At 38.8% G+C, this 23,054-nt stretch overlaps 1 protein-coding gene across 1 annotated transcript in view; it reads left to right on the top strand.

The window, feature by feature from the left end:
* LOC309513527 (protein bicaudal D homolog 2) overlaps nt 1-23,054 on the top strand; it is a 38,806-nt gene that overhangs the window by 13,130 nt on the left and 2,622 nt on the right. The window contains exons 5-9 of the mRNA XM_082189415.1: nt 372-824; nt 15,050-15,910; nt 16,808-16,987; nt 18,896-19,047; nt 21,285-21,618. Of these exons, the coding sequence (XP_082045541.1) occupies nt 372-824; nt 15,050-15,910; nt 16,808-16,987; nt 18,896-19,047; nt 21,285-21,618 (1,980 nt within the window). The remainder of the gene's footprint in view (nt 1-371; nt 825-15,049; nt 15,911-16,807; nt 16,988-18,895; nt 19,048-21,284; nt 21,619-23,054) is intronic.

The raw sequence follows: 23,054 nt of genomic DNA, 5'->3' as shown, positions 1-23,054 counted from the left end.
TTTAGGCACTAAAATTGCTAAAACTGAAATAAAAAATAAATTAAAGCTTAAAATAATGATTATAGCTTAAAAAATGACAAAAGCACACAACAAAATTACTAAACGTAAACTAAAATGAATACAGAAAATATAAGTACAAAAATTCAAAATATTAATAAATGCTATAATAGCGTGTAAATGACACTGGTCTTCACGTTCAGATCTCTAACAGGCAGGTTTGGTTAAATAATAATTTCTTTTTATCCAAACTAACTATTTAAGTTTCTATGAAATCCTTATACCTATATTTTCAACATGTAATATTAATATGTATATGCGTTACTATTACAACTAGACAGATTATCACTAAACATTAACATTTGTTTCCACAGGTGGAGTTTGAGTCAGTAAAGTTGGAGTTGACCCATAAAGACGAGGAGCTGGAGCTGATGAGGGCACAGCTGGAAGAGGCCGGGCGTCTGAGGGAGATTGCAGAGCGCCAGCTGGATGAGGCACTCGAGGCCCTGAAAGAGGAGAGGGAGCAGAAGAACAGCCTGAGACGAGAACTTACCGCCCTTACCCTCAACCCCTTCGATTCTATTGGCCACTTAGAGCTACAGCTGGATGACAGCCGGGATGGAGAGAAGGACAAAGAGGGAGGAGAGGAGGAGGAGGAGGAGATGGACAGTGGGTATAATAACTCTAAAGGGATGGAGAGAAACAGGTGCTCCACACCCAGAAACAGTGATGTATTCCTCAGACCTCAGGCTCCTGGGCTGGTGGCCGACCTTCTGAGTGAGCTGCACCTGTCCGACAGCCAGAAACTCAAGCAGCAACTGCTGCAGGTGAGGAAACCTGTTCACACCCTACTTGCTCCTTCCTCATTTCTTGAGCTGTGGCAGCATTTTCCTTTCAGAGGTTCATCGCTGGAGTTTAGTTTGCTAAACTATCTGAGAGAATTGTTTGTGTGTGTTTTTGTGTTTTCTTTCCTTCCTGACTTTGTTTTGCATACACTGACATGCAAATTTAACTTTGCAAATTAGGTACTAAATGCATGTTTTTCTTTTTGGACAATGGGACTGTTCATTCCAAATTCTACACCCGGCCACCTTATTATCTGAGCAATGTTACACAATGTTATACAGATGTATATCAGCACAGCTGTGATTCGGCCATAGCCACGAGGGCAAACTAAGTAATCACAGCGTGATGATGTATAGCCATATCGCACCGCTACGAGTGTGATATTGTGTTTATACCACAGTTAAACGGCTCAAGGGAGTAAATAAATAAGAAACAACAACAGAATATCATGGATTTAAATCTTATGTTGACAGTTGAGCCCAAGCCTCCGTTACTAATTCTAAAAAACTAATTCTTTATTCTGAACTAATTCTATTATGAGAGAGAGAACGACTAAACGAGTGTGTTACCTGCTTCTGATATAGCATTCATTCAGATCAAAGTCCATAATATTATTTCCAAAAAATCAGTTTGAATATCCTGGAAAGTGATTTGTTTGTTATTGTCATTCCCATGACAGACAGCTAAAACAACTTCCTTTTTCTGACTCATTCGTAAAAACAGTCTTTGCCGCCATCTAAAGGCGTAATAATGTAACTTTCACTGAAGTCCAATCACGATCCTTTCTCAATACCAAATACGGCATATTATTTATATAAAATATTTATACATTTTATATAAAATATTTATTTATTTATTTATTTATACAACAATATTTAAATTAACAACAATCACCATTATAAAAGACGATAGGAAATAAACACAGGCAGACAATTCAGTCAAACATGCAAAAGCAGTGTTCTAGTACAGGATTTAAGTGAAAATAAATAGTCTAAATATAGTTATGGAACTTAATTTTCTACTTAACCAAAATCGATTTGCTCTGGAACAAGTATTAGATTAATAAGACCAAAGATTTCACATTTGATTTACGCTGATTGCCTGGAGCTCGCATCTGCGAAAGACTCTAAACGGATTGTAAAATAGGCACTATGATTCTATAAGAGTCACATATTTGAGGTCTAAAAATAACTACATTCTCACCTAGGGTTGAGTACCGAAACACGGTACCGATATGTAACCGGACCGAATCAAAACGCAGATTTCGGTGCCTCATTTCGGTGCCACTTAAGTACCTCAGCTGTCTGTGAAATATTTGCCCACTGGTTCTCCGAAACGGACGCAAGCTTCATCACCGCATGTGATCGCTAGTTAACCCTTTGACGCGTACGATCGTTCACACCATTGAGATTAGAACGTTCAGGTTGCGTGATCATCAACTTCTAATTTCAAATCTGCATTCGTGCGTTGGCTGGCGCTGCAGAGACTATTATTTCTCAGTGCCCAGTGCTGTTATTTAGCCTATCACAACTATTCTGGGTTTTCAACCACATAAGGTTTATTTTAGGTTTCAGACATTCAAATACACATAATTATTAGCAAAACAACATTTATAGTTTGTAAAATACACACTGATGGCTATGGAAGCGGCAATAATTTCGGTACCCAACCCTAAACGCAACCAATCATAGTTTGTTTTGTTCCGTGTCATGTTAAGTGTGAAAATGTGAAGTCGACGTCCCTAGCTACAATAACAGGCAGGCATATACAGCTAATAAATTATTAATTCAAGAACGTTGTGCAAGTTTACTGCAACAATAGAGCCGCGAACTAACTTTTGAAATCCAGCATTCAGTTGATCCTGATAAGAGCTCATTGTCACAGTTGAAAACATGACGGCGTTCCTCTTCCACGAGGGGTTTCACGTCACGGCATTTTAGGTGATGCGTTCTAAAATATCGCTCACCTTGTGCAGGACATGCAGTAAGTCAGGAGAGGTGTCATATTTTACCAGAGAAGGCAAAAAAAATGTGAAGAGGATTGCTGAAATTTAAAGCTGGTTTGTAGCATACCAAGAATACAGACTTTGCTGTTATTAGTACTGTAGTGTTTTTTTTATTGTTAAATTATTGTAGTTGGGTTAGGTGGCTTAGGTTTTATTGTGAATTTATGATGTAAATTTGTTTTTGTTTTATTTAGACTAAATATATATAAAAATGTTATATTAAATTAAGCATCTTTTTTTTATTATATATATTTTTTTATAAATCATTCACCATCGTTTTGAAGCTTTTTAGTATCGGTTCAAGCACCGATTAGGCACCGGTACCGTTTTAAAAGTATCGATTTGGCACCAAAAAAAAAAAAAAAAACGATACCCAACCCTATTCCCAACCCTATTCTCGCCTAAAAAAACTCTTAAAACTACATTTTGTGACACAACAACAGTAGTATATATTTTTTATATATATATATGGTGGATTTGCTCGACTGCAAGCTGAGTGATACAAACGGTGAAACTATTCAAGTTCTGATACTGTGTGAATATCACACGGCTTGAAATGGCTCTTAGCCAATCAGATTCAAGAATCAGAAAGAACTGTTGTATGTTATATTATATTTAGTGGTGGGCCGTTATCGGCGTTAACGTGCTGCGTTAACGCGAGACTCTTATCGCGCGATAAAAAAAATATCGCCGTTAATCTATTCTCCAAGTTGGGTTGGGAGATGGCTCTATACTACACAAGCTATGATGACGCAATCTACCCGCGGCCGCGAGGTAAACCCGGCTGCAACGCATATTCGTCGTCATCTTAAGTAAACACGGCTGAAAGTGAAAGCTGGTGAAAAAGATTGGTGCAACATCCATTATTTGGACTTGGTTCGGGTTTAAGCCGTCAGACGAGCAGCAGCAAACTATATACAGAGTGTGTGGGGAAACAGTTCGGTAAGTTAACACACGACTAATCCGTTCGACCACCTCAAATTCAAAACGAAACATGATATCACTGAATACCAGCGCGCGCGTATTATTCCCATTCCAATATATCTTAGTGGTGTAGCACATAATCTCGATTTTAAGAATCGTTGTTGTGTTTCTTTTTAACTGAAAATACATCAGTTAGACAATATTCTAATTTTAAATTTGGGGTTTCATAAGCTCCAAGCCATAATAAACATTAGACCTACTTAAGTCTCTGCAGCTAGTGTACTTAAATTTTATTTATCTGCAAAATTATGTTGTATACTTACAGTTTTGCACAATATATGTTCTCAAAACTACATACACCCTTTAAAAAAAAATACATTTAGCAGTTGTTTAGCATGGGTCTGTGTAATCTGTTCTGAAATGGTTTTATTATAATATACTGTATATCGTTATCGCAAGAGGCTGCAATGTATATCACAATATAGATTTTAGGCCATATCGCCCATCCCTAATTGATAGCCTATAGTAGTTGATAATAGCATAGGCCTACCTAATGTTGCCTATGGACGGTAACAGTACAGTAGTAACCTTTTACAGTCTATGAGTAGAACAGCTTTCTCAAGCAGTTTGTGATGCATTTTGGAAACAGGAGATGAGCCCCTGGTCTAATGCGCCACCTGGCTTGAGAAACCCGTTCTCAAAGACTTACTTTTATAGTCATTATTTGGGTAGCACACATATTTTGAATGCCTTCGGCAGAATTCAAATGAGCCATTTTAATCTAGATTAATCTAGATTAATTTCTAAATTAATCTAGATTAATCTAGATTAAAAAAATTAATCTATGCCCACCTCTAATTATATTATTTAGGGCTGCCCCCTAATATTCGACTAATCATTAGTCGACTAGAAGAGACTTAAGGCGGCCGCACACCGGACGCGCAGCTCAGCGCCACGTCTAGGACAACTCTCACCTGAAAATCCGATAACATCAGCAATTTTCTGATTTCTGTAAATAAATATAAAACTAAATGTATATTGCAGCACAGGGTGAAGTCCGTATATACATTAACTACGATTTGAGACACAAATGTAAATTTAATATAAAACTATGTAAATGGCGCTCTGTGGCGCAGCAGGATTTTGAACACGGTCCTGAGCCGCCGTGGACAGACGCTGAAAGGCGCCGCCGGTGTGTGTACACTCATAGAGAATAATGTGTTCGAATTTAAAAGACGTGGCGCTGCACGGCGCGGCGCTGAGCTGCGCGTCCGGTGTGCGACCCCCTTTAGTCTACCAAAAATTGTATTTGTTGGTAATCGCAAAAAAATAACAACGCAGTCCGTGAGGGACAGGTCGTTACCAGCTGGTCTTTGTGGTAATTAGTATGTCGGGCAGGAAATCAAAACGTTCGTCTATCATTCATCAACCTCAAATGTGGCTTATCATTTGAAACATGCAAGTAACTTGACTCTTACTCTTGAGCTTACTCTAACGTTAACCTAGATAAATGTGCGCTATTATTAGGCAGATATCCAAGTGTTTGTATGGATTGTGGAAGCTGAAGTATGACATGGAGGCGCCAGCACGATCACTTGCATTTTTTTCTGGTAACAGTGGAAACTCGTTTTTGGTCATATAGATAAGAGTAATACATAATTTTATTTGTGTAAGGGACCGTTCGGTATTTATGGAAGGGGCCACCGGAGGAAAATAGGGGAGGGTCATGTCTTTTTATTCTTTGTTGAGGGGAGGGTCATTCAACTTTTTTTAGTCTAGGGGGAGGGTCACCCAACTTTTATATACATGAAAACAGCAACATTTCAAAGTGGCTTGTTTGGTGATATTTTTTTCCATTTAGCTCCATGTTGATCTCGCGTTATCAGCCCCCCTTCGATATCAGATGGGTCTGACCCAACAAAAATCCAGTTTGGCGCTGTTTGACAGTGCGCGCACACTTCAGTTCGCGCTTAGAAAAAATGCATCATGTCAGAACAGAATGCCAATGAAATGTTTACCCGGCAAAGCTTTAAAGCACGAGCAAATAATGAACTTTTGTGATTGCGAATAAGTGCACAGTGTCCTGTGAGTGTAACTCTACCACTGCATTAACATGTGATGTGAACGTCGAGTTTTACAGTATTGCGACTGAGGCGCCAGAACTGCTGCTGATAGAATGTGCGCTGTAGCGCGATGCTACCATATTTTAGTTCCATTCTTATTTTGTTTCCACGATGTGTAAGATGTAGGGCTACCACATATTTAAATTACTATTAGTATTATTTAAGTTAACATAATAAAATACGTAGACCTACACCACAAAAACTAGTTGAGGATAAATTCGTTAAAATTGGGCGATTCCAGTGTTATAGACGTAACATTTGCAGTCAAAACTTGAAATATAAATTCTCCGAAAATGCATTTAATACCAATATTTTGGAGTCAAGACATTAGAAAAATATCAGTCTACACATTAAATTTTATATTTAATATGAGGGAAATACACGTGACGTGACGTGACACAAAAAAATCTTTAACTTTTAGGTGGCAAAATGATGTTTTAGTAAATCTTCTATAAATTACACTGTGCAAACCAAAAGATATATACCCACCGGATGAATAAAGATCGGCCTCCACAGAACATAAAATATTATTTTTATTTTATTTTTCTTGTTCGCATTTATGTAAAAAAAAAAAAAAAAAAAGTTACGGGCGTGACAGTTCTCCATTACGGACATGACTGCTCTGAAAGCGACTTTAAAAATTTCACAGAGACCTCAAACAGAAAGCACAAAGCCTTTCTTTAAAATGAATTTCGTTTTTTTATTAATTGTATCTTAATTTTAATCAATGTTTCATCTGGATTTAATAAATAAGAAGTAAATATAGTAGAAAATAGATAATCACGGAGGCGCGGGCGAGTGAACTGGACTCTTGTCTCATAAATGAACCGAAACTCAGCGTAAGGTATGCTACTTGCCTCACAGACCTGAGAAATATATAGAAAGCTTGAAATGTCTACTTTTAAACAGAACAATTCAAAACGAAGGAAAACAGACTGCTTTCTGCTAATGAAATGTGCATTTCTCTCTGGTGCGATCTGAGAAGATCGCGACGCATCGTCAACTTCATCTTTGCAGTCGACACAGAAAACACTTGTTTATTAATAAACAATTAAAATGTTTCCTTGCTATATTTGACATATTAATAATCATTACTTTTGCTGGTTCTTTGTGACAGCTTTTAGATGCTTTATTGGCAGCCCCACCCACATGTTGAACGAGTCACAAACATCAGCACAGAAAACATGATTTTTTTCAAATCAAAAATCGTGATACGAACCGAATCGTAGGTTTGGTCTATCGTTACAGCCCTAGTAAGATGAGAAAGCAAGAGTTTATGGTTTAAAAAAAAAAAAAAAAAGGCCATCTGAACATCTTTGCCAAGCTAGGCAAGGCTAATCAATAAATTATCGGGGAGGGTCATGCCTTTTTTCACAAACGTTTTGGAGGGTCATAGAAAAATGTATTACTGGCGAAGGGAGGGTCATGTCTTTTTTGACAACAGATCTCAAAACTCCTCCGGTGGCCCCTTAAATAAAAAACGAACAGTCCCTAAACTCAATATAACAAGAAAACAGTGGCCTTTGTAAAATAAAGAAAAAAAAAACAGGATGCGCTTTCTGCCGTCTCTGTCGAGGGCAGCCCTTATATTATATTATATTATATTATATTATATTATATTATATTATACTCTAGATATTTCAATAACAAGATATTTTAATTATTTAAAACACAAAGTTATTGAAATGATGCTCTAGCAAAATGGTATGAGTTTCATTACTCCTGATCATGTTTATGAATCAGGGGAGCAAGTGAAATCAAAGAGTAACTAGGTTCATATTGGCTGATGTCCATCTCTTCAGCTCTAACCTCAGACTAAAGTTTAAAACATTCAAACCCCATGATGTAAACACCTGTTTAAAATGTTGTGGCTTTTTATTTTTAACTCTGCTGTTTCATGCATAATACCCTCATCTGACAGACGACTACTTCCTTTTTCATACCACTTCCTGCTCATGATGTACCATCAAGTAACAGTGTCTTCCACCCACCCTGCTTTTACCTTTTCTAGCAGATAGCCACATTTTTTTCTTTTTCTTTTTTTTTTTTATGATTTTTTTTTTTTTTTTTTCAAGATTGAACATGGTCCACAAGTGCGACCACAAATAACTATGTACAAGACCAGGGTTTGCTTGTACAAAAAAAAAAAAAAAAAAAAAAAAAGGAATAAGTTAGGGGGTGGATTAACAACACCAGCACAGCTCCAGGATTACCACTGCTCCTCCTTGATAACGCTCAGAAGTAATCAGTAAGGGTGGCCTATTGAGTTATTATATGAGATAGCTTTGTAACAAATTCAGTCCAGGCCTTAAGAGTTTTTGATTTGGCTTTGTTAATTCTCGCTGTAGTAAGTTCTAATAATGCAATGTATTTAATTTCTATGAGCCACAATTTACCTGCTGGAATTGTAGGCTCATGCCAAATCTTGAAGATTATCTTTTTAGCTGCAGTTAGAGCAGTGTGAAGAATCCTGCGCTGGCTAACAGTCAGATCAAGATCCGCATCATCATTCAACAAACAGAGACTGGGGTGCTTAAGGATTACCTTATCACATAGTTCTGTCACAACTTGAAATACCTCATCCCAAAAATTACCAATATGTTGGCATTCATAAAACATGTGCATATAAGTACCCACAGTATTTGAATTACAGAGTGAGCAGAAGGGGGTAGGCAAGCGCTTCATTTTGTGCAAGATATTTGGAGTAGCGTAAGCCCTATGAAGCAGTTTATAATGTATTAACTGATGGGCAAGATTTTTTGACATTGTTGGAATAGTGTCCCATATCCAGTCCCAATTTAGTTTGCAAGGAGCCAATTCCTTTTCCCATATCGTGGTGATGGGGAGCTTTCCGCAACTGTGCTTGAGCAGTCTGTTGTAAATAAATGACACTGCTCCTCGTGTCTGTGAAAAGTTCACACAGTCCATCAGAGGGTGAGAGTCCAAGTTACAGTTCCATGGTACTCCATAAGCGCGCATAGCGCTTCTCAACCTTAAATACAGAAAATAGGAATGTCCAGGAAGATTATAACACTCTTTCAGATCTTGAAAAGACCTTAACCCCTGATTATTGAATATATCACCAAGAGTATGTACACCTTGATCCGACCATGGCTTAAAAACAAAAGGTCTGTTGTCGGATTGCAAATTATGATTATGCCAGATCGGCGATTCAGATGTGAACTTAGATGAACTTCCCATGAATTTGCACACCTCATGCCAGATTTTAAGAGAATTGTACACAATTGTATTCCCAAACCTTAGGTCTTTCTTTGATAAACCCGTGAATAAAATATCCTGGAGCCGATGTGGAAGCACAGCTGATGCTTCCATGTCCCACCAGGCGATCTGTGAGTCAACCTGTAACCAAGTCTTGAGCGAGCGCAGCTGACATGCCGAAAAGTACAATTGTAAGTTCGGAAGTGACAAGCCTCCTTTGTCAGATCTTCTCTGCAATGTTGAGAGTTTAATTCTTGGTCGTTTCTTATTCCAAATGAATTTTGTAATCAAGGAATTCATCTCTTTAAAAAAAGTTGTACGGGGAGATAAAGGAATCATGGAGAACTGAAATAAAAGTCGAGGGAGGATATTCATTTTAACGATTGCGATTCTGCCTTGCAGTGAGACTAAAATAACGTCCCATCTCTGTAAATCTTGTCTGATAGTAGTAAATAAGGAACTATAATTTTCTTTAGAGATAGTCTGTAGTGATGGAAAGATCTGAATTCCCAGATATTTAAATGTCTTGCTAGTTGGGATCGAGGAGGACGCTAATGCAGTATTTGTTGACGCAGACAAGGGCATTAATACAGATTTTCCCCAATTAATTTTGTAACCACTTATGACGCTAAAGTCATTAAATATTTTAAGACACTGAGGTAGAGAAGAGGAAACCTTAGCCATGTAGAGAAGGATATCATCCGCGAAAAGAGAGATAGAATGCTTAGAGTCACCAACAGTAATCGGGGAAATAATATGGTCCTGCCGAATTGCCTGCGCTAAGGGCTCTAATGAAATTGCAAATAACAAGGGCGATAAAGGGCAACCCTGTCTAGTGCCTCTATTCAACGGGATTGCATCCGAACAGCACAACCCTGTTGAAACCCGTGCGGAAGAGTTAACATAGAGAGTCTGAATCATATGAATAAAACGAGGGCCAAATCCAAAACGGGTTAAGGTAGACCATAAATATGTCCACTCGACCCGGTCAAAGGCTTTCTCAGCGTCTAGCGAGAGGATAGCACGTTGTTCATTAACCGGGTCGGGTGAGTCGATGATGTTCAAGAGGCGTCGCACGTTATCAGTAGCAAAACGTTCCTTAAGAAATCCTGTCTGGTCGTGGGCGATTAAGAAGCTGGCGACTGATCCCAAACGATGGGCTAGAACCTTAGCATATAACTTGACATCCGTACCAATTAGTGAAATCGGCCTGTAGCTAGAACAGTATAAGGGTTCTTTCCCTTTTTTCAGTAGCAGAGAAATAAGAGCGGTGTTCTGATCTCTATGGAAGCAACCCGTATCAATAGCAAAATTTATGGAGTCAAGGAGGAGTGGTCCAATCAAATCCCACATCGCCAGATACAGCTCCGGGGGTAAACCATCCAGACCAGGGGCCTTACCCTTATTCATAACTTCTAAAGCCTCCTTCAATTCTTTTAATTCTATTGGAGAATCAAGAAAAGCACATTGCTGCTCGCTTAATTGGGGTAGATCTAAATTTAACAGAAAATCAATAACAGGTTGTTCATTCACTCCCACCTCAGATATGTAAAGATGCTCATAAAATTCCTTGAATATCCTATTTACATCACCCGGAGCTGTGTGAAGAACATCTGCATTGTCCTTAATGGCAGTTATTGAGGCCAAAGCCTCATTGCGTTTCAACCTTAACGCCATTAGTTTGCCTGGCCGTTCTCCATTAAAATAGTAGTTTTGTTTGGTACGGTGCATCAAAAATTCTACCCTTTTTAGTAAGATCGCCTTGTAGTCAGTTTTTAAATTCCCCAGGATTCTGCTTTTCTGTTCCGTAAAAGTTTTTTTAAGATCCTTCTCTACACATTTAATCTGAGCCTCCAGACGGGATAATTGTTTTACTCTGGATTTATTTACATAGGAGGCAAAAGAAATACAGTTTCCTCTCAAAAAACACTTGGTTGTTTCCCATAGGATTTGTGGATTAGTAGCTGAGCTCGAGTTTTCTTTGAGAAACAGAGATAATTTAGAACGTAACTGTTTTACAAAATCTTCATTTTGCAAAAGAGTTGTATTCATACGCCATCTTTTGGAGTTTAGGGGAATTATCGGAGGAGACAGATTACAAATCACAGCGGAGTGATCTGAAATCAGTATGGGTAAAATATCAATATGGTTTACACCTTGAGTAAGAGATTTAGAAATCAGAATGTAATCTAGCCTCGAAAATGATTTGTGGCGTGCAGAATAAAAAGTATAATCCCTACAGCTCTCATTCTTCACTCTCCAGATATCACATAAGTCGTTATCAGCAATGAGCTCGTTTAACGACTGCGAAGCCTGATCGCCATGAGCAGAGACAAGGGATCTATCGATTAAGGGGTTACATACTGCATTAGCATCTATTCCTACGACCAGGTTGTAGTCGACAAAATATGTAAACCGCCCGTTATCATCCCCTCCCGTTGTCTCAATTAGAAACGGGAATTTTCTGTTCTGAAGAATAATAACTCCTCTTGAGGCACTATTATACGATGAGAAAGCTATCACTTTAAAATGTCTATTTTGAAAGCGGGTAACATCAGAAGCCTTGAGATGGGATTCTTGTATTAGGGCAATGTCAGCTCGTTTGCGATGCAGATAATCTAGGCATTTGGATCTTTTTATGGGAGAATTTAAACCGTTGACATTCCACGATATCACATTAACGTCCCTCATTCTGTCACAATATAATTATACATGAGACAACAGTAGCCATAGCAACCGAATGCATCGATAAGAATTTCACCCCCATGAAACACATAAATAGTACAACAAAAACAGCAAACCCTGGTAGTTCTAACTTTGCAATGGGTAAAAACAATAAAAAATCCAAAAAACAAATTACTATCGGCAGCTTACAGAGAGGAGGAACACACTCGACGGTGCGCCCGTTCAATCTCGATCGTCCTCCCTTGCAGAGCAGGAATCCACTTGGGAATATGGGTCTGCAAGAACTGAATTGCGTTCCCTCCTTCAGCTCCTTCCCGCAGGCCCACCAACCTTAGGTTATTTTGTCTGGATTTATCTTCATAAAGAAATAGTTTCTCCTGGAGCTCCTCTAGGCAGGACTTGTTAGCAATCGAGTCCCTTTTCACATCCCGCACCGTAGCCTGGATGTTGTCACATCTATTGCCGAACGATTTGACATCCTTTTCCAGCGAGTCCAATCGTGCTGTAATCGTCGAGATTTCCTCGCGAACGATCGTCGACATGCTTAGTTTTATGGCGCTCAGTTGCTTTTCAAGCATTTCGGCAATGGCGTCGTGAAGGTGCTCGTCGTCTTTATGCTTTTTCTTCGCCGGGGAGTGGATTAAATCTCGTTTAGATGCCATCTAGAGTGTCACTAAAACAAGGAATTTACATATAATTCGGCCAAAAACTAAGTAGGGATAGATAAATCCGAAAAAAAGACAACTGAGGTAGAGCGTCGATATTAAGCAGCCATCACCGTCCGCTGCGCATGCGCATCTCTTCTTTTTCTTTTTTAATTTATTTATAAAATGTATAATTGATAATGGATTTTCATTATTAATTTTTATTTATTTATTAAGGTAGGCCTACATTTTTTACTTTACTGCCTTTATCTGATAGGAGATTTAGGAGAGACATGAATGGAGTGGAGATAAGAAATGGCATTGGCAAAGGATACTTTGTGTTGTGATTTTCATAATTAATGACATTTAAGCCCTATTTGGATGGGTTTAGTTTTACAAGGGTCGATGGAGTAATGTAATTTTACCACAGAACGTCTCATCTTATAGCCTGCCCTACATCATGTACAGTCTGTATAAGTGTATGATTTAAGTAGGGGTGACCCCGAATAGTCGAAGATTCGATGCTTCGATAGGAGGAGCCTGATTCGACTACCGATCTCACGGTCGAAACTTCGCAGAGGTGTTATGAAACGAGGATCATGCCACTTTGGCTATGAGGGCGCTCAATGTCTGATTTCACATAGAACTAGCTTTTATGTCAATAGGCTATGTTAATATTCAGCCTATTATGATAATGCTGTAGGCCTATAAAAAATGTGCAAAGAAAGAAGCTTTTAATAAATATTTTTTAACGTGCGTGAATAAATCCAAACACCCCGTGACAGATTTAAGTTTCACTTTCAATCCGTGACCGACAGAGGAGCGTCTTCGCGGCAAGGATTTAAATCTTTAACAATGTCTGGGATAAGAAAATCTAAAGTGTGGATGTACACCATCAGAAAGGATATTCTCCAAGGTTGGATTTAGCATCAGGAAAACCATGATCGCACTTCTGCCGGCCAACGTTAACATGTTTCACGCATAGACTGGGTTTCACGTTAGAATGTATTTTATCCGCGCGCACAATTTGTAAAGACTCCAACGGACAGACAGAGTGAAAGACTTTCAGGATTTGTTCTCTCGATCAGGTACAAGTGATTTCAAAACTTTTCAGCCGGTTCTAATTTTATTTTTGGATGCTGTGAACATTTTTAGCTAAAAAGACTGCGACTCCAGTTTAGCATTTATTGTTGTTTCTGCAGTTAAAAAGACAAAGTTGAAAATTCTGGCTACTATCGTTATTTTAATAATTTCTTTATTTTTTATTTATTTATTAATCTGTCAGGGTTATCTAATCTAACTATTTGTGGCTTGTGTTTTGAATATATGTTCCCCTGCACTTTAGGCATTTTGCACACATTTGCTCCTCATCCTGTGACTTGATTCTGATTTATTTCGTTTTGTATTTTTATTTATTAGAAAGGTATATTCTGTTCTAATTTAATTTAGTAAATTAATTGTTTATTTTTTCGGTGCATTGATGTTGTGCTGTAGGCTGGCCTGCTCGCACAGGTAATTTAGCCGATTTAATTTGATTTGCATGTGAAATGCAAATCTGCAGTGTGGCCTTTCTGGAGTTATTTATGTTATTTCTTAGTTTTATTGATCAAAAATGTTTTTATACATTTTCTTCTATATCTTTGTGTGATTTTCTGTACATCGCGGCTTTGAAACGTTAAAGCCCCGCCCCTAGCCCCACCCCCATACACATGATTCGACTATTAGTCGACTATAGGCAAGACATGGCGATTCTGATTCGACTATGAAAATCCATAGTCGGGGACAGCCCTAGATTTAAGTTTTCCCGATGGTCTAGTGATAAAAAATTTGCAATATATTGCTATATCGAATTGCAATTCTTAAAAAAAATCGCAATGCATATTGTATCGGCACGGCACCCAAGTATCGTGATAGTATAGAATCGGGAGATATCGTCCCAGCCCTATAATCTATATATATATAACATATAACAGTTTGGTCCGGTCGAACAGTTAATTAAATTCTGATTGAATTCTGTTGGTAATAGGCCCTAACTAAAAGTAGTTTTGTGCCTCTGACAAGTGCTTTCGACCTTCTTTTTTATCTGAATGGTATGTGGAAAACGCTTGAGTTTTGCCACAGACTTGTCACACCGCCTAGAACGTTACTGAATGCTTTTTCAAGCGCTTCCATACTTGAAAAAACGTGGAAACGTACTTTACCTGAGGTAATTTTTCCAGACCTTTTTACTGCAGGTAAAAGTCGCTGTAATCTTTATTGACATTGTCCATGATGATTACTGAGATGGCACATTCGGACGGGACTAAAATCACTGAGAATGTTGGGTAATGATTACTTTACCCCACCTCTCCATGTTAAACTAGTCCCGTCCGAATAGGGCTTTAGTCAAACCTAAGAGAATTGTGGATTCAATTTCAAGCCCTTTAGTTAACTTAAATCAGTCTAAAGTGGTCCTTCCTTTAAAGAGTTTTTAGTTCTAGTCTAAGTATAATTTCTCTCGAGTGTTGTTTTCTATCCAAAACATTAGGATTGAGTTAGTCAACTGGAATAAACCTTGTGTTGTGACAATACTTTTGCTGAGAGCCATATTGTGTACCCATATCCAGGTGGAGAGAGAGAAAGCCACACTGAGCAGCACTGTGCATGACCTTCAGCAGCAGTTAGTCCAGTCTAAAGATGCTCTCAGTGAGCAACAGATGAAGATGGATCAGCTGACCCAATGTTTGGAGACCCTTCAGAGTACAGTCTCAAAAAGGACTTGTGAACAAGGGAATGGAATGAGCCTGTCTCCCAGATCCCTTCAAAACCAAGAGGCTGATAATGGCATCAACTATTACGAAGTGGACGCAAAAAGCACAGAAGTACTAGAGTGCCGTATGCAAGCGGCAAACGAGGAGCTTGCACATCTGCGCAAGGAGCTGAAAGAGGCCGGCGAACGCTCCAAGGCCCTGGAGGGGCGCTGCAAGCAGGAGAAAGAACGCTGGAGGGGTGAGGCTCAAGAACTCGCTGATAAAATTCGACAGTGTATCACTGCTAGCCGTCAGGACCAGGAGCGAATAGGACAATTGGAGCGTGAAATCGGCGCTACGCGACAGGTCGCCACTGACTCTGAAGGCCACCTCAGTGTTGCGCAGGAGGAGCTTCTAGCCTTCTCTGAGGAGCTGGCTAACCTTTACCATCATGTGTGTGTTTGTAATAACCTCACGCCTAGTCGCGTTACACTGGATTACTATCGTGAAGGAGCCCAAGCAGGGAGAACGCACAACCATTCACAGCCCCACCACTATCGCGGATCCTTCCGCAGGCACAGGCGGTCGGGTGAAGTGTCGGACTTGGGCAGCGGAGGAAGCGGAGAAATGTCCTCTAGCTGCGGAAGTTGTCCAGGGTCTCCTACATTAGACTTCAGGGACCCGACCAATGTGCGCAATCTGGTAGCTGTCATACGCTGCCAGATTAAACATTTACAGGTATGTCTTAGCTCTTTATAGTAGAATAATAAAGAAATAATTAAAGGAAGTGTACACTACAATTTTTATTCATGTCCTAGAATATTCTAGAAGACCCTTAAATAAAGACAGTTAAAAAGTAAAAAAAATAAGAGTAAATAGCCCTGCAAGATTAAAGCTCATCAAAGGAACATGTCATTTGAATGTGTTAGTTCACCCATAAAGGAGAATTCTGTCATAATTATGTGGAACACAAAAGTAGATATTAAAGAATGTTGGTATCCAATCGGTTTTAGTTGCCATTGACTTTCACTGTATGGACACTTTTTCTTTTCTTTTTATTTATATATATATATATATATATATATATATATATATATATGTATGTGTGTGTGCAAATGTGTGTGTGTGTGTGTGTATGTTACACAAAAGGAAATAACTCATAGAGGTTTGGAACATGAGGGTGAGTAAATGATGACAGAATTTTGGGTGGACTATTATTTTATAGTAAGCCTTTAAGCCGCTTTTTTGGGGGGAGGTAAGGCATGGAATATGAATCGATCTGCCAAAACTGCATTAGGATGCCTGCCTTTTTTTTTTTTTTTTGAATCAACTTAAGTAAACAAAACAGTGTTGAAATAACTATAATATGAATATCTAGATATATGCTTTTTCTTTATTCTTTGGGGCTTTTGATGTAATTTTTATTTTATTTTTATAGTTTAATCATTGATTTTTATAAAAATATATTTTTATTATAGTTTTACTTTGTTTATGATTAATTTTATTTTATGTACAGTACGTCTTGCATTTTATATTGTCATGTTTTTTCAGTACTTTGGTCAGTATCGCTGTGGTTAAATGTCTTGTATAAATACATTTAATTTATTCAATTACTTGTTTTTGCTCAATTTTCAGGTAGCAGTGGACCTGTGCAGGCAGCGCAACCTGTTGTCCTCTCCAGCAGCTGCAGAAAGCACTGATTCAGACCGTGACACAGAGGCACTGCTTGAGGAAGTGTTAAAACTGAAGTCCCTGCTGAGCACCAAGAGAGAGCAGATAGCCACTCTCAGAACTGTCCTAAAAGCCAACAAACAGGTACAGATGTTAGATATGTAAGATAATTAAATGCATACCAAATAGTAAAAATGTGTTTCAAAGTTCTAATAAAAAAAAAAAACTTTACCCAAAATATTTATATTTAAAGGGGAAATGAAACGTCCATGTTTTGGCACTGGTAGTAGCTACATATATTAGAAAAATCACCTTGCCAAACATTTTATTTGAAAAAGTTGGTAAAACCACAGATATGACAAAATTATTTTCGTAATTTCTAGCTATCTATCTAGCTAGCGAGTCGCCATTTTGAAGTGAAGTCACAGCCTACGTAACGGGGTTGGTTGGTTCCGCTGGTGAGTGAAGAGAGTGAAGCGTTACTGGACCGGACTGAATACGCAATTGATTTGAAATGGAGGAAGACGAACTTGAAAGACCTGTTGAGCCCGTGTGTCCCATTGCTTATGCATTTGAGTCGATACGGCGTGGGAACCGAGCAGTGGTACGTCGCTATGTCAAACAGCCGGTGATACATGGCCGTAGCCAGCTATGAGGTCACCGAGGTCCGGACCTCTGTCATTTTTTTACATTCAAAAATAAAATTTCAAGCTCTCTGAATGATTAATTAGCCGTTTAAACCACCTCATATGAGTGTTTGCAATTCATTTTGCTGCGAGAATCTAGCGCAGTGAACGGGGCTTGAGAGCGCGTTGTGAGGGCGCGGGTGCGATCCAGTGTTGCCAGATCCACCTAATGGAAAGGTGGCAGTTGTTGATTATATTGGAAATCCATTTTGTAAATCATGTAAACTTGATTGAGGGGCCATATGTAGTATTCAGAAACACTTGTTATTTGTGACACCGGTGGCCGTTAAGTGAACTGCAGCAAGCAAATGATTACTTATGCATATGTAACGTACAAGAGACTGAACCTGATTCAAGGACCTGATTTACTCTCAGCATAGTTATTTTTTATTATTTTTCGCTTGGAGGTAAAAGGGAGTTGAAAAACCTTTGCAGCGATATACTTTTAACAAACGCCCCGACGCCGCCCACACTGCTGAGAGCGACGTTTAGATGAGTATGTAAATATGTGCTGCGTGCTTTCCTCTCAATAAAATAAACAACAAAAATGACAGTGGCGAAAAAGCAGCTGTTTAGAAAGCATCTGATCATAGCGATGTGGATATGTTGGCACTAGCTCTGCAGTTTACAGATGAGGTAATTGTATAAGAATTCATTTAATGTGTCTTTGAACAGAAGAAGAGTGAGTAAACAACAGTTCAGCGTGTGTAAACGTTGATTTTCAGGAAGGCAAAAACGTCCCGAGTCCTTAACATAAAAATCAGTCTACAGGCTTTCATAGAGAACGTAGGAAGGCAGGGAAGGTCTTGTTTTTTACGTTTCTGTACAGGTTTGTTCACACAATAAAAAAGCGATTAATACATGAAAATTCTTACATATGTTAAAACCTTTACATATGTGAAAAGCCCTACTTTTCAGTTCTAATCCTGTACAGTGCAGTAAACACTTACTTAAAATATTTATACAGAGCATTTATTTGAAATAGAATATTTTGTAACATTATAAATGTCTTTACTGTTACTTTTGATCAATTTAATTCATGCTTGTTGAATAAATTTTTTTATTATAATTTTTTTTTTTTATGTCTATTCCTCCCAAAATAAAAAAAATAAAAATGCTTACTAAAATATTTATACAGAAAATGTATATTATCATTGACAAGTTTGTAGATTTCAGAGCAGACACAACTCTTGAAATAGCCAGGTAAACTACTTGGCCTGGCCAATATATCAATCTATCACTACTATAACAGTTTTGTAATGTCCTTTACTCTGTGCAGTTTAGAGTATGTTTCTAAACTGAAGCTGATGGTTTTGATATTTTGATGTGATGACTGATTTAGTCTTTTTTTCTTTTCTTTTTTCAGACGGCTGAATTGGCTTTGACCAACCTGAAGACAAAGTACGAGACAGAGAAAAGCATGGTGTCTGAGACGATGATGAAGCTGAGAAATGAACTGAAGGCTTTGAAGGAGGATGCAGCCACCTTCTCCTCCCTACGGGTCATGTTCGCAAGCAGGTATGATGGGATTACACGTGCACAAAGTGCTTTGTGTACTCTCAGGCCAAGGAAGTTTCTTAGGTCATCATTCGTGCAGCACATAGCTCCTGTCTATTAGGGTTTTAGTGTAAAACTGGTTGTTTGTTCACTGGTTTGATTTATGGAAAGAATGCAGATGAGTTCATGGGAGAAGTTGATTCTCCCAATTGAAATTCCAGGTTCCCCTTGTCAATTCAGAAAACAAATTAATCAATTTTAGTTTTAGTAGTTTTAACTTTTATATCTAATCATCTTCATGGATTGTCTTGGGCTAGCTAAGAAATCATGAATCATCAGCTGAGGTGATTATAAAGATTTGTAGAGACGTTATAGCCATAGTACAACCTGCATCATGGTGAAAGACTGCAGGCAGTGTTTGTTTACATTTATTGAAAGACTTATGAGAGGTCATTGGGATATAGTCATAGAGATTAGACAGTCATGACCCTGTTTTAAAAGCACACTAATAAGATTATAATCTCAAGGCCTGTTCTCCCACGAGTTCCTCTCACATGCTGATTAACGTGCAGCTCTCTGATCCCGTGTGCAGACAGGGCAGCTCGCTCTGAGCTCATGTCATAGATCAAGTGTCAAGGGAACAGTGAGTAGTGGAAGCTGGGATAACGTGTCATGTGACTGTAAAAGGACAAATCTAGACCTCTATTCATGGGTTTCATCAGGTCCCTTTCCACAGGTGTATAAAATCAAGCACCTAGATTATGAATGCAGACTGCATTGTGCTTGATTAATATACCTGTGGAAAAGGACCTGATGAAACCCATGAATAGGACATTTATGCAAACTCATATGTAGGCTAGTGGTCAACCAATATTGTTTTTTTGATGGACGATGCCAATATAAAGTCTAAAGTAGAAATTATTTTCAACATTATAAATGTCTTTACTGTGCATCCTTCCTGAATACCTATTAATTTCGTACAATTTTTTTTTTTTAATTACAACCCCAATCTTTTGAATGGTTGTGTTTGTTGACTTTATACTGGCCATCGGCCGCCCTCATTTCTAAAATATCGGGATCAGCAGTTTTAAAGGTGCAGTATGTAAGATTGACAGCTAGCGGTTGAAATGGGTACTGCAGTCCAAATTCAAAGTATTGGAGAGAGTTGTTTCCCCCGCCCCCTCCTCCTCAGACTCAACACTCACGTGGGTTGCCAAATTGAGGACACGCAACAGGAACGAGCGAAATTGACAATGGAAGGCGACAAGCCTTACGCTGTAAGTTAATGAGTATTTATCCATGTTTAATGTTTCTGGACCGATGGATGCTGAGGCTTTTTAAGTTGGGTAGAATGTGTGTTCTCTGACCCAGTTCGTTTGCTGGCTTCCATTGCTGTAATAAGCTTTGTTTTCCGTTAACTGGCAACCTAGGGGTGTCGAAATACTAATTGGGTAAATTGGCAGTGGGTGGGATCACACAGACCAAAACAAAAACGGACTTTCTGACACGGAACACAAATTTTGAAGTGGAAAAACTGGCTGTAGAGTTGTTTTTCGAAGAAACACGTATGTGAACTTAGCATGTTTCCTAAATATCTGCAAACATATTATGGTATTTTTATGCTTTAGTGCAGTCAAAAAAATTACATACAGCACCTTTAAAAATACCTCTAGTTACTAGATGGTTGGTTACAGTCCCAAGCCAAAGGAGCTCTCTTCTGTATCTTTCTGTTTTGATCCTTTGATATTTTCAGTGTAAATCTATGGGATTGATACTTTTTTTTTTACCCACTTTTTCCACTGCCAGGCTAAAATTGTAAGTTTGCACAAGTCTCTCCTTAACAGAACACAGTTTTTCTGTCATGTCTTACACAGTTAGTCCCTAATAAGTTACAGGCCAAAGTTATATACTTTTGGATTGGATTAAGGATTTGTTCTAAACTTAAGTATGAGCAATAGTAATAGTGACGCAAGCATAATTATCAAGGTTATTAACTATTTGCTGATTTATTGTTATTCTGAAGCATTTTATTTTTTAGGTACCAAAGGCTTATGCTCTGTTGTGTGTGTGTAGCGCTCTCATGAGGACAGACAGACAACACTATTCCAGACATTCTTGCATCAGTTTTTAATAAAAACTTAAATATTTTTAAGGGATGTTTATGCAAAGTGTAATCCCTTTTATTCTTTTGTTATTTCATTCTATATATATCTCCATTCCCCTTTTCCTGTATTCTTATTATCTCCCCGTTTTCACAGATGTGACCAGTACGTAACTCAGTTAGATGAGATGCAGAGACAGCTCGCCGCCGCTGAGGATGAGAAAAAGACGCTTAACTCTCTCCTCCGCATGGCCATTCAGCAGAAACTGGCATTGACCCAGCGGCTGGAGGACCTGGAGACCCCTCTGTCCCCTCTCAGTAACGGTGGGAGCCCACGCTATTCCCGGACCAAGCATCTGACCAAATCAGGCCGAGCACCGCGGAGCCCCATGAGAAGCAGTCCACGCTCTAGTCCGGTGCTGGTTTCTACTGGCCCGCAGAACATGAGCAGCCACTTGAGGGTGTGCTCTCGCAGCCTTCACAGCAGCCCCGTAAGAGTGCCCTCGTCGTCTTCCTCATGCTCGTCTTTTTCTGCCTCAAACCAACCCGAGTCCTCTACGTCCACGCAGAGTTTAGCATCTGTCGGTCTTGTGCGTGACACTACTTTCGTTCGGAGTTACGGGTCAAGTTCATCTCGCTCCTTAGATGACTCTACTGGAGGGTTGGGACCCTTCGCTATTCAGTCACGACAACCCAAAGTTAATGAGTCACAGGCAAACAGCCTGAAAGTGTCAGCACCGTTTCGCAGTAACACGTTTATTAAAGCACGTCGCACGTCTTTACCTGTGACCAAAACTGGCTCACATTCAGTCGAAGCTCTTGCCACACAATTAGGTAGAACTGACGGATCAGAGAAAAGACGTAAGGTTACGATGGAGGAAAATGATCTTAAACTTTCTAAAAAGTTCAATGCAGAACGTGCGTTTCTCAAAAAGCAGTCTAACGTCTCTAAATCCCGATCTGCTGAGGGAACTACTTTGAGTCGCTTTGCTTGTTCTAATACAGCATCTACAACGCAATCCAAATATCTCCCTCGGGCAACCTCAAGTGTAGCATCTCCCAGCAGTCCATCAGATAAACACCGGAAATCATCATTCCCCTGTAGGACTGAAACATCCTCTAGGTTAGCGAGCCATTCAAATTCGTGTCAGGAATTTGTTGAGGAAATTATCTCCAACCCGAGTCGTGAGATTAAGAGGCAACAACATCCAATCCGAAAACAGCAAAGAGGTGTTGATGCAGCAAACGGGTCATCACACACTTACACACGCCAGACGAAGTACAGAGCCACGTGACTGCTCCGTTGTTCACATAAGTAACACAGTTTTACAACTAACTCCGATAAGACGATTACAAAAACATACATAGAGACGTTCAGAATGATGTTGATACTTCTGACAACAGTTGGGCATTTCATCAAAGCTTTCATTAACAAGAGTGAAAACGCATGAAAATTAACAATCATCTTTCTTGTCTCGTCTGTCATAGATTCTGTGCATCACGTACCGTCAGTGAAATTCAATACATGTTTTTGAAGTCTCTTATGCTCACGAAAGCATATTTTATTTGATAGAAAAATACAATTAAACAGCAATATTGTGAAAAATTAGCATTTAGAAGAACTGTTTTCTGTTTTAATTTATTTAAAAATGTAATTTATTCCTGAGATGGCAAAACTGAATATTCAGAAGCCATTACACCAGTCTTAAAGGGATAGTTCACTTTGAAATTAAATTTTGGTATGTTTTAGCTTACCTCAAGGGCATCCAAGATGTAGGTGTCTTTTTTTCCGCAGTAGTTTCAATTTTGATATTTTTAGGTCAAACCGTTCTTGTCTGTCAGTCATATAATGCAGGTCTATGGTCACTGTCTCAAAGAGCATGCACAGAGTCCAAATTAAAACAATTCCCCATCGTCCAAATTAAAC

The sequence above is a fragment of the Leuciscus leuciscus genome (genome assembly GCF_965113295.1).
Source record: "Leuciscus leuciscus genome assembly, chromosome: 13".
NCBI lineage: Eukaryota > Metazoa > Chordata > Actinopteri > Cypriniformes > Leuciscidae > Leuciscus > Leuciscus leuciscus.
This window is presented reverse-complemented; position numbering and strand designations above follow the sequence as displayed.